Source organism: Somniosus microcephalus, chromosome 13 (genome assembly GCF_052327205.1).
Source record: "Somniosus microcephalus isolate GS21.2 chromosome 13, FLI_Smic_1.0, whole genome shotgun sequence".
Taxonomy (NCBI): Eukaryota; Metazoa; Chordata; class Chondrichthyes; order Squaliformes; family Somniosidae; genus Somniosus; species Somniosus microcephalus.
The window spans coordinates 192,518,211-192,534,022 of record NC_140999.1 but is presented as its reverse complement, the minus strand read 5'-3'; the positions used below and the strand labels follow the sequence as shown (position 1 = coordinate 192,534,022).

Here is a 15,812-nt window from a genome sequence, read left to right as displayed (position 1 = left end):
GGTCTGGAGGAATGGTGGTTGGGGAGAAGAGTAGAGACTGGTCTGGGGGAATGGTGGTTGGGGAGAAGAGTAGAGACTGGTCTGGGGGAATGGTGGTTGGGGAGAAGAGTAGAGACTGGTCTGGGGGAATGGTGGTTGGGGAGAAGAGTGGAGACTGGTCTGGGGGAATGGTGGTTGGGGAGAAGAGTAGAGACTGGTCTGGAGGAATGAGTGAGCCTGACACTGAATCACAAATCTACCCAATATCGACCAAGAATATCTCTTCAATCCTTTTCTCTGACTTATTGCAGCCTAACTGCATGTATCCTCTTCTAATGCAGATGTAGCCTGAATGGGCCTGGGGCACTACAGTAACCAGAGGTTGTCCATTGGTCCATCTGTTGCTATGCAAAGTTTTGATACTGTTTGTGGTCCTGCAGAGTTTTTTTTATTCCTTCACGGGATGTGGGCGTCGCCGGCAAGGCCAGCATTTATTGCCCATCCCTAATTACCCTGGAGAAGGTGGTGGTGAGGCGCCGCCTTTAACCGCTGCAGTGTTTTGTAGTGGCTCGCTAGGCCATTTCAGAGGACAGTTGAGAGTCAACCACATTGCTGTGGGTCTGGAGTCACATAGGCCAGACCAGGTAAGGACGGCAGATTTCCTTCCATAAAGGACATTAGTGAACCAGATGGGTTTTTCACAATCCGGTAGTTTCGGATGGATGGGTTCCTTTGATTACCGTGAGTGCTGGTCCGCCCTGGTCCGGTCCGCTCTGGTCCGCCCTGGTCCGGTCCGGTCTGGTCTGGATTTGCTTCTTGGTCCATTAATGACCAAATGGCTTCATTTTCAGCGACGTTTCAGTGAATGGTATCAATGTTCAGCTGTACTCTGCCAACAAATGGAACAAATGATCAATGGGCAAAGTACACTTGAAGCTGTGTATTACTTTTAATGTGAATGAGTTTGTCCTTTAGTTTTGAATGATCGGTTCTCTTTTCCTTGGCTGATGGAACAGTGCCGATAGTTCAGTGCTAAGGTCCATCACCACCTTGTGTGTATCGTTGCCATATAAAATTCTGTCAGGTCGGGACAGACTAGATGCAGGAAGGATGTTTCTGATGGCCGGGGAGTCCAGAACCAGGGGTCACAGTCTAAGGATAAGGGGTAGGCCATTTAGGACTGAAATGAGGAGGAATTTCTTCACCCAGAGAGTGGTGAACCTGCGGAATTCTCCGCCACAGAGGGCGGTGGAGGCCAGTTCATTAAATATATTCAAGAAAGAGTTGGATATATTTCTTGAGGCTAAAGGGATCAAGGGATATGGCGAGAAGGCAGGGACAGGGTACTGAATTTGGATGATCAGCCATGATCACATTGAATGGCGGAGCAGGCTCGAAGGGCCGAATGGCCTACTCCTGCTCCTATCTTCTATGTTTCTGTTAGTTATGAGTATTTCCCTCCAGTTTCCGTTTATCTTTTTCTGGACTGCAGTAACACGGTTGCCAGCCACCCATTCATCACCATAAGCCTAAAGAGTGAGTGTTTGGCAGCTGTTGAACTCTGAGGGGCATCATGGCTGATCCCGTTCTCACCTGATGAACACTTTCCAGCGGGGGCGTCTCTGGATAGTGATCCGGTGGTGCCTTTAGTTTTGATTTGCTGTGATACCCAGCTGTCTGAGAGAACCTTGTCTTCACTCCATCTTCTCTTTACCCCCTCACCCCCACTCCACCAAAAGAAGCCCCGAGATAGAATTTGAAACCAAATATGAGATGGAGTGGAAGGTTATGAAACCAGGTACCTAACGGCCCAGTCCCTTCACTCCCTGCAGTGCACCAAATGGTGTTTAAAAAGAATTCAACTCTCAGATGATGGTATTTGCTTGTTTTCCCCCAAAGATAACTATTGAAATGTCTTGTAGAATTGAGCCACCACCAAGAATGAATGCAACTGGCCCTGGCTACCCGATTGCCTCGCTGTACATTGGGGACCTGCACCATGATGTCACTGAAGCAATGCTCTACGAGAAGTTCTCCCCCGCTGGACCCATCATGTCCATCCGAGTGTGCCGCGATGTGGTCACGCGCCGATCCCTGGGCTATGCATACATCAACTTCCAGCAACCCGCTGATGGTGAGTGAAGGACCAAGGAATTCGCCATCCGTGTAATTTTTTTTTTCACTTATGGGATCTGGGCGTCGCTGGCAAGGCCCAGCATTTATTGCCCATCCCTAGTTGCCCTTGAGAAGGTGGTGGTGAGCCGCCTTCTTGAACCGCTGCAGTCCGTGTGGTGAAGGTACTCCCACAGTGCTGTCAGGTAGGGAGTTCCAGGATTTTGACCCAGTGACGATGAAGGATCGGCGATATACTTCTAAGTTGGAATGGTGTGTGACTTGGAGGGGAACTTGGAGGTGGTGGTGTTCCCATGCGCATGCTGCCCTTGTCCCTCTAGGTGGAAGCGGTTGCGGGTTTGGGAGGTGCTGCCGAAGAAGCCTCGGCGAGTTGCTGCAGTGCATCTTGTAGATGGTACACACTGCAGCCACGGTGCGCCGGTGGTGGAGGGAGTGAATGTTTAAGGTGGTGGATGGGGTGCCAATCAAGCGAGCTGCTTGGAGGGCTTTGTAATGCTACGAAGGAGTGATGAAGCTTCCAAAGGTCTATCCCAGTTGTTTGCAGGGTGAATCTTCCAATAATTTGTACACATTTAGTGTCCCTAAATATAAACTGCTGTAGCACAGATATTGGCTCAAAACAATACTTGTAGTAAAAGAAAGACTTACATTTCTATAGCACCTTTCACAACTTCAGGATGTCCCCAAAACGCTTTACAGCCAATGAAGTCCTTGTGGTCACTGTTGTAATGTCGGGAAATTCTGCAGCTAATTAGCGCACAGAAAGCTCCTACAAACAGCAATGAGATAATGACCTGATAATTTTTTTTTTTTTTTTTTTTTTTTTTTTAAAAAGTCATGTTGGTTGAGGTATAAATATTGGCCAGGACTCAACTTCCAGCAACCCGCTCTTCAAATAGTGCCATGGGGTCTTTTACATCCACCTGAGAGCAGATGGGTCTCGGTTTAACAGCTCCTCTGACAGTGCAGCGCTCCCTCAGTACTGCAGTGCAGTGTCCACCTGGATTATGTGCTCCAGCCCGAGCCGGGATTTAACCCACGATCTACTGATTCAGACGAGAGTGTTCACCAGGGCTGACGCACTGTTTGTCTATCTCCTGTAGCCTCGCACACGGGGAACCAAGACTAAATGTAGCCTTCAAGTGAAGCAAGGATCGAGGCATACTGATGTAATTCAGTCTCCATTTTTAAAGTCATGGGTTCTGTCCTTATTTTTAAATAATATTTGATTTTATATTTAAACGTGTGGTAATTTGGGAAACCAAGAAGTAAAGTTGGAGCAGAAGAGATTCTCTTGAGCACAGGCCGAGGAAGTGGGAGTTTCAAAACTGTGGTGCTATAGCACCACCAACTGGCAGGAAGGTGTAACTACAGCGTGATGGGTTTACATAGACAGTTACCATTATAAATGTAGACACAGGAATTTATAATGGGGAGAGAGGGGGGAAATTGACTACACGGACTCATTTCATGTGGGACTCTTGCAACCAGCAAAGAGGAGAACTTCATCCCAGTACATGGGAGTGAAATTGAGTTCCAGCATTCTGCATATTTCCACTGGGGTTAATGGGCGTTGCTTGAATTGGAGAAAGGTTGGATGAAGCACCCCAAGGGGTCAATGCTGGTCCACTGTTGTTCTCAGAGTGTATATTGGTGATTTGAACTTTGGGATAAGGAGCCTGAATGTGAAATATACTGATGGCACAAAGGTAGGGGTTTGGAAAACAGAGAGTAGGACCACAATAGACTTCTAGAGGACATTGACACTTTAGTGGAATGGGTAGGCAGATGGTAGAGGCAATCTAATTTGTATAAATGTGAGGTAATGGATTTTGGCAGGAAAAATGAGGAATGGGAATATACATTCAACAGGAAGATACTGACTGGCGTGGATGAACAGAGAGACCTTGGGATTCAATTAAATCATTCCTTGAAAGTGCGAGTGTAGATGGATCAAACCATTAAAAAAAAAAATAGCATTTTAGATTTTATAAATGGGAGCATATTTTACATGAATACAAAAGTTGTAATAAATTTGTATAATGCAATGGTTAGGTCACTGTTAGAGCACTGTGTGAAGGTTTGTATAATGCAATGGTTAAGCCACTGTTGGAGCACTGTGTGATGGTTTGTATAATGCAATGGTTAGGCCACTGTTGGAGCGCTGTGTGAAGGTTTGTATAATGCAATGGTTAGGCCACTGTTGGAGCGCTGTGTGAAGGTTTGTATAATGCAATGGTTAGGCCACTGTTGGAGCACTGTGTAATGGTTTGTACAATGCAATGGTTAGGCCACTGTTGGAGCACTGTGTAATGGTTTGTACAATGCAATGGTTAGGCCACTGTTGGAGCACTGTGTGAAGGTTTGTATAATGCAATGGTTAGGCCACTGTTGGAGCACTGTGTGAAGGTTTGGTCACCCCATTACAGAAAGGACATGAAAGCCATAAGAGAACATTCAGTGTAGATTCAACAAGATGATGCCAGGGATGGAAGACTATAGTTTTTGAAGAGAGACTTTGGCCTATTTCTATTGAAGGAGTGATGGCTCAGAGATTTAATAGAGTTTTTTAAGATTTATGAAGAGTTTTGCAAGAGTAAATAGGGGAAGACAGTTTTTTTTCCGGTTAAGGAGTCAATGAAGAAGGTTCATCAATTTAAGGTCATCGCTGAGAGTGAGGAGAGAGGTTAGGAGAAAATATTTTATGCCAAGTGTTGGTGCATGGAATGTTCTGCCACGGCGTAGTTGAGGCAGAGACTATTGCACCTTTTTCAGTGGATAAATATTTGAAGTAGAGGAAGATATGGGAAAGTGGGGGGAGCGTTGGGATTATTTTTGGGTTGCTCTAGCAAAGAGCCAGTACAGACGCAATGGGCCGAGGGATTTCCTTCTGGGCTGTAGAGTCTATGGTTTGACATCAGCTTAAACAGCCCTGGGTGTTAAGTCACTACAGCGATGTCCGTACTGAAGAAGTAGTTGTTGAGCTACTCCATGCGGGCAGTAATTTCTCTTCCTTCTGTCTCCAGCCGAGCGTGCCCTCGACACTATGAATTTCGAAGTAATTAAAGGCCGTCCCGTACGTATCATGTGGTCCCAGCGTGACCCTTCGCTGCGCAAGTCGGGAGTGGGAAACATCTTCATAAAAAACCTGGACGAATCCATTGATAACAAGGCTCTGTATGATACGTTCTCTGCTTTTGGAAACATTCTGTCCTGCAAGGTAAGACCCTCAGGGTGGGGGATTTGCAACCGCAACATATCCTGTACCGGGCTGTCAGACAGAGAGGTGGAAGTTGAATCATCACCTTGATATGTAAAGAAAGACTTGCATTTCTATAGCGCCTTTCACAACCGCTTGACATCCCAAAGCGCTTTACAGCCAATGAAGTACTTTCTGAAGTGTAATTTGGAATCGCGGCAGCCAATTTGCGCAAAGCAAGCTCCCAGAAACTGCAATGAGATCATGACCAGATAATCTGTTTTTTAGTGAAGTTGGTTGAGGGATAAATATTGGCCCCAGGACACCCCTGCTCCTCTTCAAAATACTGCCGTGGGATCTTTTATGCCCATTTGAGTGGGCAGCCAGGGCCTCAGTTTAACATCTCATCCGATAGACGGCACCTCTGACAGTGCAGCACTGCACTGGGAGTGTCAACCTGGATTATGGGCTCAAGTCCTTGGGGTGAGGCTTGAACCCACAACCTTCTGACTCAGGCAAGCGTGCTGCCCACTGAGCCACCTTGTTGGACAGTGTTGTCCAATAGAAATTGCTGCCCAGCCACAGATGTGGCTATGGTGATGCTATTTTAACCACTGCACTAATTTCAGTAGAAAACCCTTTAAATCAAATCAAATCAACTTTTATTGTCATTGTTAGTGCACAAGTGCAGTACAACGAAATGTAGGCTTGCGGCTCCCGAGAGTGTACATTTAGATTAAGACATTTAAACATTCAACATACATTTGGCTTGAAATACATTAACATAAACATAACCATAATAAAGTGCATTGGCAGATGTGCAGGCTTTAGAGTTTATTTGTGGAGTTCAGTAGGATGACAGCCCTGGGAAAGAAGCTGTTCCTAAATCTGGTCGTACGGGTGCGAATGCATCTGTAGCGTCTCCCAGATGGCAGGAGGGCGAACAGACTGTGGCTGGGGTGGGTAGGGTCTTTGATGATGGACCGTGACCTCCGTAAACAGCGTTTCTGGTATATGTGCTCTATGGTCGGTAGCCGGGTGCCGGTAATGCGTTGGGCAGTTTTGACTACCCGCTGCAGGGCTTTCCGGTCATAGTAGCTACAGCTGCCATACCATACTGTGATACAGTTTGTCAGGATGCTCTCTATTGTGCAGCGGTAAAAGTTAGAGAGGATCAGGGGGTGACAGGTTACATCCCTTCAGCCTCCTTAGGAAATATAGGCGCTGCTGGGCCTTCACCAGAGAGGAGGTATTGAGGGACCAGGAGAGGTCTTCCGTGATGTGGACTCCGAGGAACTTAAAGCTGTCCACCCTTTCCACCACAGCCCCATTGATGTGGATGGGGGTGTGACTTCCGCGTTTAGACTTCCTGAAGTCCACAATGATTTCTTTGGTTTTCTTGATGTTAAGTGCTAGGTTGTTATCGGCGCACCACTTCACGAGATGCTGGACCTCCTCCCTGTAGGCTGACTCATCGTTGTTGGTGATCTGGCCTACTACCGTGGTGTCATCCGCAAACTTGATGATGGTGTTGGAACCATGAACAGCCACACAGTCGTGGGTGAAGAGGGAGTAGAGGAGGGGGCTCAGCACACATCCTTGTGGGGCCCCTGTGTTCAGGGTCGGGGGGGGGGGAGGTGTGGTTACCTAATTTGACAGACTGGGGTCTGTTTGTTTACACACAACATGGGTAAATGAACTCCACACGTGTATATTTAAAGAAAGACTTGCATTTCTATAGCGCCTTTCACAACCACCGGATGTCTCAAAGCGCTCTACAGCCAATGAAGTACTTTTGAAGTGTAGTCACTGTTGTAATGTGGGAAATGCAGCAACCAATTTGCGCACAGCAAGCTCCCACAAACAGCAATGTGATAATGACCAGATAATCTGTTTTTGTTATGTTGATCGAGGGATAAATATTGGACACCGGGGAGAACTCCCCCTGCTCTTCTTCGAAATAGTGGCCGCGGGATTGTTTACGTCCACCTGAGAGAGCAGACATGGCCTCGGTTTAATGTCTCATCTGAAAGACGGCACCTCCGACAGTGCAGCACTCCCTCAGCACTGCACTGGGAGTGTCAGCCTAGCTTTATATGTTGAAGTCCCTGGAGTGGGACTGAACCCACAACTTTCTGACTCGGGGAGTGTGCTACTCACTGAGCCATTGCCTGACACACAATGTTACTTAACAACCATCTCCCACCATTGTGACCAAGGGAGTAAAGCAGTCACATTGATCAAAAAACACACTGACACACTCTGCTTATCCCCTCAACATTTTACCAACAAACGCTCAATATGGTTAAAGTACGCGTGCGAATATACGTATCGAGACACAGGCCCAATGACTTGTGTTTTATTCACTAAACAGAAGTGCAGATCTAGCCACATCTGGATTCCTAATTGGCCTCTTGTATAGAAGCTAACGCATTGGGACAAGTGATGTAGGTTTTGGACTGGGGGGGGGTGGTGCTGAGGCAAGTACTGGTTCAGTGGGCAGCTCGGTGGAGTCGCTTACTGTGGCAGGTGAGTAGGGCCAGGAGGAAGGAATAACACTTTCACCCTATGACAGTCTAGCCCAAGACATGTGCAGCTGCAGCCATTAACCTCCCAATGTTATGAAGGGGAGTGACCGAGTCGATCCAGGCAAATTGTTCACTGGTAAAGGGTTTAGATACTGAGGGGGGGGGGGGGGGGCGTGGGGGGGTGGAGGAGAGTCACCGGTTTTGGGGAAAAAATAGGCACGTTTAAGGTTAGGAAGCGAAGTCTGGTGAATTTTTATTTTTCCACCCAGAGGGTGATCGAATTATAGATTGTAGGCATTGAGGGGGAAGGGCATTGAGGCAGACACAATAAATGGGTTCAGGAGAGAGAGGGGGGGCATCGCCCTTCAAAGGGATGCACTTTTATGCCTGCTCTTAAAAACGAAAATCTTTTCTCTTTTCTGTTGTAGGTGGTCAGTGACGAGAGCGGATCGAAAGGATATGGTTTTGTACACTTCGAAACACAGGAAGCTGCAAACCGGGCGATTGAGACAATGAACGGAATGTTGCTCAATGATCGAAAAGTGTAAGTCTGGGAACTGGAGGGAAGGGGTGAGGGGAGGGGGTCGGGGGAGGGAAGGGGAGGGAGGGGGGGAGGGAAGGGGGTCGAGGGGGGGGAGGGAGGGGGGGTCGAGGGAAGGGGGTCGAGGGGGGGGGGGAGGGAAGAGGGTCGAGGGAAGGGGGTCGAGGGGGGGGAGGGAAGGGGGTCGAGGGGGGAGGGAAGGGGGTCGAGGGGGGGAGGGAAGGGGGTCGAGGGGGGGAGGGAAGGGGGTCGAGGGGGGGGAGGGAAGGGGGTCGAGGGAGGGGGGAGGGAAGGGGGTCGAGGGAGGGGGGAGGGAAGGGGGTCGGGGGGGAAGGGGGTCAAGGGGGGGAGGGAAGGGGGTCGGGGGGGAGGGAAGGGGGTCGAGGGAAGGGGGTCGAAGGGGGTCGAGGGAAGGGGGTCGAGGGGGGGAAGGAAGGGGGTCGGGGGGGAGGGGAGGGAAGGGGGTCGAGGGGGGGAGGGGAGGGAAGGGGGTCGAGGGGGAGGGGAGGGAAGGGGGTCGAGGGAGGGGAGGGAAGGGGGTCGAGGGGGGGAGGGGAGGGAAGGGGGTCGAGGGGGAGGGGAGGGAAGGGGGTCAAGGGGGGGGAGGGAAGGGGGTCAAGGGGGGGGGGGGAAGGGGGCCGAGGGGGGGGGGAAGGGGGTCAAGGGGGGGGAAGGGGGCCGAGGGGGGGGGGGAAGGGGGTCGAGGGGGGGGGGGGAAGGGGGCCGAGGGGGGGGGGGAAGGGGGCCGAGGGGGGGGGGGGGAAGGTGGCCGAGGGGGGGGGCGGAAGGGGGCAGGGGGGGGGGCGGAAGGGGGCCGAGGGGGGGGGGAAGGGGGCAGAGGGGGGGGGGAAGGGGGCCGAGGGGGGGGGGGAAGGGGGCCGAGGGGGGGGGAGGGAGGGAAGGGGGCCGAGGGGGGGGGGGAGGGAGGGAAGCGGGCCGAAGGGGGCCGAGGGGGGGGGGGAGGGAGGGAAGGGGGCCGAGGGGGGGGGGGGAGGGAGGGAAGCGGGCCGAAGGGGGCCGAGGGGGGGGGGGAGGGAGGGAAGGGGGCCGAAGGGGGCCGAGGGGAGGGGGGGGGGTGGAGGGGGGGGGTGGGGGGGGGGGGGGAAGGGGGGTGGGGGGGGGGGGGAAGGGGGGTGGGGGGGGGGGGGAAGGGGGCCGAGGGGGGGGGGAAGGGGGTCGGGTCGGGGAGGGAGTGAGGGAAGGGGGTCGGGTCGGGGAGGGAGTGAGGGAAGGGGGTCGGGTCGGGGAGGGAGGGAAGGGGGTCGGGGGAGGGAGGGAGGGGAGGGGGTCGGGGGAGGGAGGGAGGGGAGGGGGTCGGGGGAGGGAGGGAAGGGGGTCGGAGGGAGGGAGGGAAGGGGGTCGGAGGGAGGGAAGGGGGTCGGGGAGGGAGGGAGGGAAGGGGGTCGGGGAAGGAAGGGAGGAAGGGGGTCGAGGGAGGAAGGGGGTCGGGGGAGGGAGGGAAGGGGGAAGGGGGTCGGGGGAGGGAAGGGGGTCGGAGGGAGGAGGGAAGGGGGTCGGAGGGAGGGAGGGAAGGGGTGTCGAGGGAGGGAAGGGTCGGGGGAGGGAGGGAAGGGGGGAAGGGGGTCGGGGAGGGAGGGGGTGGAGGGGGAGGGAAGTGGGTAGAGGGAGGGAAGGGAGTGGGGAGGGAAGGGGGTATAGGGAGGGAGGGAAGGGGGAATGGACAGATGAAAGGGAGGTGGGGGGATGATCAGACCGAGATAGAGACAGGGTAGTGCAGCGGGGTCCCCAAGGTTTCCGCTGTGACGCTGCTCACTTTTAAACACACTCTGCCACAAAGTGTTGGTGCTGACCTGAGCTGTGTGATGGTGTGAATCTCTCAGTCCTTGGATCTGTTAACCTTGGAGAGATGTTGAGAGCGAGCCGACACAAACCGATTGTAAACAAATACAACTGTTCCTGAATTTGGTCCCATTTCAAACTAAATGAGTTGACATTTTTTTCCCGACTTGTCCCTTTCGAAGCCGCAGGTCAGTGAGTGAGAGGCACGGTTGTGCTAATGTTTGGGGTACGGACAGTTCATCAGGTCACCTGTTCCATTGAAGGATCAGTTCCCAAAAGTTAACTTGTCCGCCCTTTCCTCCGCTCCAGACCGACCTGCTGTGTGTTTCCAGCAATTTCTGTTTTTGTTTCAAATATCCAACATTTGCAGGGTTTTTTTTTCTTGTCACTTATTTTACTTTTGACCGTGGCGGTGTTGTAGGTAAAATAATTGCTGGGTCGTGCGTGTCTTTGTTAACCTAAAGCCAAAGAGATATTTAAACAAGGTGTCTCATTGATTTAAGTTGAGGTTGTCCTGTTCAGTACGTACACCCGATGCTGGGTGAGCCCATTCCGGCCCAGTTCCCCAAGCTGGCTGATTTGTCAACAGACAGCTAGCACTGAAGGAAACTCGGACTAGGAGGGTTGTCTCTTCATTTTGAGATCTGCCCTGCTATTGGAAAACCGGCAGCTAATCTGCGCACAGCAAGGTGTCCAGATAATCTGGGTTCTTTTTAAAGTGATGTGTGGTTGAGGAAAAAATATTGACCAGCATGCCGGGGAGAACTCCCTTGTAACTTCCTCCCAGTGATTGGTGGGACATCGGGTGAATTTGCGGCACATTGTGCGTCAGATCCATGAGGAACTTGAGTTTTTAATCCCAACTCTGCTGACGTTGGGCTGCTAATTGTTCAGAATTGGCGATGGAGGTACTCCCGATAGTTGTTCAGTCCAGCACCTCTTCCATCTTGAGGGGCTGGGACCACTTGGGGATTGTCTGATGCACCTCCATTGAGGTGGCGTCTCTTCCGAGCTAAGCTCATGTCATCTTTTGATGAATCCCAAGGGGGTGTTCGGTTGAGGTTTTGATATTGGGCAGAATCTCCAGTGTTCAGATGGAAGATCGTCCTATAGACATGGGACCTCCTGTTTGTGTTCTCCTGCGATTTGTTTACAGGACTTCTGTTGAATGTTGTAAGATGATTGAATTCTAGGTGGAGACAGCAGAGATACATTTTAGGGTCAAATAATGTGAGAATCTAATTAAAGTACAACGGGAGCTAAAATTGGCAAGGTAGTAACTCCGAATAGTCATTTTAATCAGGGAGATGTTTGTTGACCATGTTAAAAGTTTGCTGTTAATTAACCAAGTGAAAGCTTTATTTTTGATCCACTTTTACCCCTTTTTGTGAATTGACTAATTTGGGGTTTGTGTTTGTAAAAGATTTGTGGGTCACTTCAAGTCCCATAAAGAGCGTGAGGCCGAATTTGGAACTAGAACTGTGGAGTTCACCAACATCTACATCAAGAACTTTGGGGAAGACATGAGCAGCACCAGACTGAGGGAGATCTTCAACGACTTTGGTCAGTTTGGGTTCCTTTTTGCAGACCAGAGCAGTTCAGTAAAACCACATCCGGTCACCGCTGCACTCGGCGAGCTGGTGATCCTGAATTGTATTGGCTGCTTGATTCGGTCACTTGTTCTGTTTGTATGGCAGGCTGCCATCAGTTGCTGTCGACTTCTTGCCTTTAATTGCTCGGTTGCTGAGTGTGAGGATCGGTGTTGGCTTGAAATCCTCTTGGGATCAAAAACCTCTTGTGATGTTCGGCAACAGTTTACGTGGCACTGGCCCGCTAGGTTGCTGATGATGTACAAGATCGGATGGGACTGTGGTTTCCCCTTTTTTGAGGGAGGGGAATTGGGGGGTGACGAGTTTCAATCAGGGTTGAGTATCCAGGTTTGAGATGATTAAAAACTCTTAAGAAATTATCGTTCTTTTGCCGCTTGGCTGGAGATGGTTGGATGATTGTTTGTTTGAGGACAGCAGGCCAAAGTTGGATGATGGATGGATGAAGTTTTGTTTGATTTTAATTTTCAGGATCGGAGAATTTTTGCAGAAATTCCCTTCCCCTCACCCCAGGGGATTAAATGTGTGGGGTAGATTCCATAATGTAGTAGATTGTTTTAAAAAAATTAAAATAAAAATCAATTCATGTGGGCGTTGCTGACCAGCCCAGAATTTATTGCCTATCCCTAGTTGCCATCAATAAAGTGATGGAGGGCCGCCTTCTTGAACCTCTGCAGTCAATGGGCTGTGAAAGGAGTGGGTGTCGAGGGCTCGGTGGCCCTTTCTCGCCCCCTCCTTATCTCTGTAGCCTCCACCAGCCCTACAAACCTCTGAGATCTCTGCGCTCCTCCAATTCTGGCCTCTTGCACATCCACGATTTCCATCGCCCCTCCATAGGTGGCCGTGTCTTCAGCTGTCTGGGCCCTAAGCTCTGGAATTCCCTCCCTAAACCTTTCTGCCTCTACCTCTCTTCCTTTTTAAGATGCTCCTTAAAACTTGCCTCATTGACCGAACTTTTAGACATTTGTCCAAACATCTCCTTGTGTGGCTTAGCAAAATGCCCTAAGGCGCTTCACAATTTGACATGTTAAAGGTGCTATATAAATACAAGTTGTTAAAATTCAGACAGTCCTGAAAATTTCTGACGAACTCCACAAGCCCTACTGAGCAATGAGGAGTCTGGGTCCATATTTACAGGTTGTAGCTCGGTTCTACTTTATATTAAGACTGCCTTGGAGTCGGTTTCAGTCACACATGGACACTCAAGTTTAGCCTGTTGGTCTTTCCCCATCCTCCCAGACTTCTTAACCAGCCAACCAGAAATGAAAGAGGTGGAAGTTATGTTAAACTTATATAAAGCTCTGGTCAGACCCCATCTGGAGTCACTGTGTTCATTCCTGGGCCCCGCCCCTCAGGAAGGATACACTGGCCTCGGAGAGGGAGCAGCCCAGATTCACCAGAATGATACCGGGGCTAAAAGGGTTAAATTATGTGGACAGGTTGCACAGACTGGGCTTGTGTTCCCTCGACTTTAGAAGATTAAGGGGTGATCTAATTGAAATGATTCAGATGATTAAAGGATTTGATAGGGTAGAGAGAGAAAAGCTATTTCCTCTGGTGGGGGGAGTCCAGAACAAGGGGGCAGAACCTTAAAATTAGAGCCAGGTCGTTCAGGGGTGATGTCCGGAAGCACTTCTTCACACACAGGGTGGTGGAAATCTGGAAAACTCTCCCCAAAAAGCTGTTGAGGCTGGGGGTCAATTGAAAATTTCAAAACTGAGATTGATAGATTTTTGTTGGGTAAGGGTATTAAGGGTTACAGAACCAAGGCGGGTGGATGGAGTTAAGAAACAAATGAGCCATGAATGGCGGAACAGGCTCGAGGGGCTGAATGGCCTCCCTCTGTTCCTAATGAAGAGCTCATTTTATTGAGGCCTTTTCATTCATGGTGCAGGCACAGGTTGGACTGGCGAAGGAAGCATTGTTGTGCCCGTAGAGCTGATAACTACAGCGAGGCAACGACTGCAGAACTTCCTGCTCCCCACTGGGCACTTTGGGGAAAGGGGGCAGAAGGGGAGTGGATAGAGGTGCACATACCCCTCTCGCACCGTATATAGTCCATCAGCGCTGAATGTCGAGAGCGATTGGCTTTGCCAATTGCTTCCCAGCCGTTGGGTTAGGTTCCAGTAAGTGGTTGTGAATAGTCTCAATGTGTTTTTGATCAATCTCTGCTCCGCTTTCTCCCTTTGTCTCTTTACCCCCCTCCCCCCAGCCCTCTTGCGCCTCCCCCAATTAACAAACCTCTCCAGAAGGTGTTGGGGTACAGTCCTTCATCTTCATGGCCAATGTTCATACACAACTCTAGGTGGTGTGCAGCAAAGATTCCACTCCACCTCACGCAGACGGATTGTGGAGGAGCAGGGATTTCACAGCCAAACCTGGTCCTCTTTCAATCACTTCCGGCGAGGGTAACTGTGGCCCCTACATCAACAGCAACTTGTGTTTATATAACACCTCAACATAGTAACGCTTCTGTGACGCAGCTTAGAATGGTTTATCAGACAAAATTTGACACCGAGCCACATGACCATATTAGGAATGGTGACCAAAAGCTTGGTCAAAGAGGTAGGATTTGAGGGGAGAGAGAGGCGCGGAGAGGTTTAAGGAGGGAATTCCAAAGCTTGGGGCCCAGGCAGCACAAGGCGCGGCCGCCAGTGGTGGAGTGAAGGAAATCGGGGATGCGCAAGAGGCTGGAATTGGAGCGCAGAGATCTCGGCGGGTTGTAGGGCTGGAGGAGGCTTGTAGTTGCATCAGCCTGAACCTGTTTGCAGCAGCGTACTTGAATTCTACGGTCCAGAGCATCAGCCAGTCTTAAAGTTACTTTCGCTCTTTTTTTAAGGAAAGACGCTGAGTGTTCGGGTGATGACTGACGAGAGAGGTCGCTGCAGGGGATTTGGGTTTGTTAACTTTGAAAAGCACGAAGACGCTCGCAAGGTGAGAATTTGAGTGGGTTTCTTCACGGGTGGTCTCCAGGGATGGAGCATGTCTAAACGTAATGGTCCTTCAGAATTGGTAATCTGAGCCTCATCTAAACATTGTAACGGGGCCCAGGATCGATTTTGAGGAATTAATTGAGGGTTTGTGGTGACCATTCATATACAAAGTCCTCAACTACCAAACCAGAAGTTGCATTGTAAATGGCTGTCGTCTTCTGTAGTTTGGTTTCACAGTCTTCATCGAGTAATCTTACAGTGACAGGAGGAGGCCATTCGGCCCACCCTGCCTGTGCCGGCTCTTTGGTCGAGCTCTCCAATTAGTCCCACTCCACTGCTCTTTCCCCAAAGTCCTCAAGTTTCTCCCCTTCGTATTTATCCAATTCCCCTTTGAAAGTTACTATTGAATCTGCTTCCACCGCCCTTTCAGGCAGCGCGTTCCAGATCACAACAACTCGCTGCATAAAAGAAATTTCTCCCCTCCGTGTCTTTAGCCAATTACCTTAAATCTGTGTCCTCTGGTTACCGACCCTCCCGCCAATGGAATAGTTCCTCTTGTCCAAGTCACACTGGCCACTGTGCTGAATCTGGCTTCTCCGTTGGTGACTCGATATCTGGAAGGAGTTGGGCACTGGGCCATTTCTTTCGCTGATGACATGAAAGCACCTGATGTTGATCGTGTGTCTTGGGGCATCTGGTAATGGCTCGTGCTTCCTGTATGGGAGAGCTAGGCAGAGAAGACCTCCAAAATATCTCTTTTTTTTGTTGTGTTTAGGCAGTGGCTGAGATGAACGGGAAAGAGATTAACAGCCGGGCTGTTTACGTGGGCCGAGCTCAGAAGAAGATGGAGCGGCAGAGTGAGCTGAAACGCAAGTTTGAGATGATGAAACAAGAGCGAATCAGTCGCTACCAGGTCAGTGATTCACAGGCTTGGGAGTCTCGGTAAGATTGACTTTCCCCATGGGGCAGTGACTGCCCTTCCCCGTAACTACAGTTCATGTTCATAGAATACAATCTTACGGCACAGGAGGAGGCCATTCGGCCCATCGTGCCTGTGCCGGCTCTTTGAAAGAGCTCTCCAATTAGTCCCAC

At 50.5% G+C, this 15,812-nt stretch overlaps 1 protein-coding gene across 4 annotated transcripts in view; it reads left to right on the top strand.

Moving 5' to 3' along the window:
- The window catches only part of LOC147108929 (embryonic polyadenylate-binding protein-like), a 34,897-nt gene that overhangs the window by 1,508 nt on the left and 17,577 nt on the right, over positions 1-15,812 (top strand). For all 4 annotated transcript variants that reach the window (XM_086005886.1, XM_086005885.1, XM_086005882.1 and 1 more), the window contains exons 2-7: positions 1,902-2,113; positions 5,139-5,332; positions 8,268-8,383; positions 11,604-11,743; positions 14,627-14,721; positions 15,496-15,633. In XM_086005886.1, coding sequence (XP_085862012.1) covers positions 1,921-2,113; positions 5,139-5,332; positions 8,268-8,383; positions 11,604-11,743; positions 14,627-14,721; positions 15,496-15,633 — 876 coding nt within the window. In that variant the 5' untranslated portion in view covers positions 1,902-1,920. The remainder of the gene's footprint in view (positions 1-1,901; positions 2,114-5,138; positions 5,333-8,267; positions 8,384-11,603; positions 11,744-14,626; positions 14,722-15,495; positions 15,634-15,812) is intronic.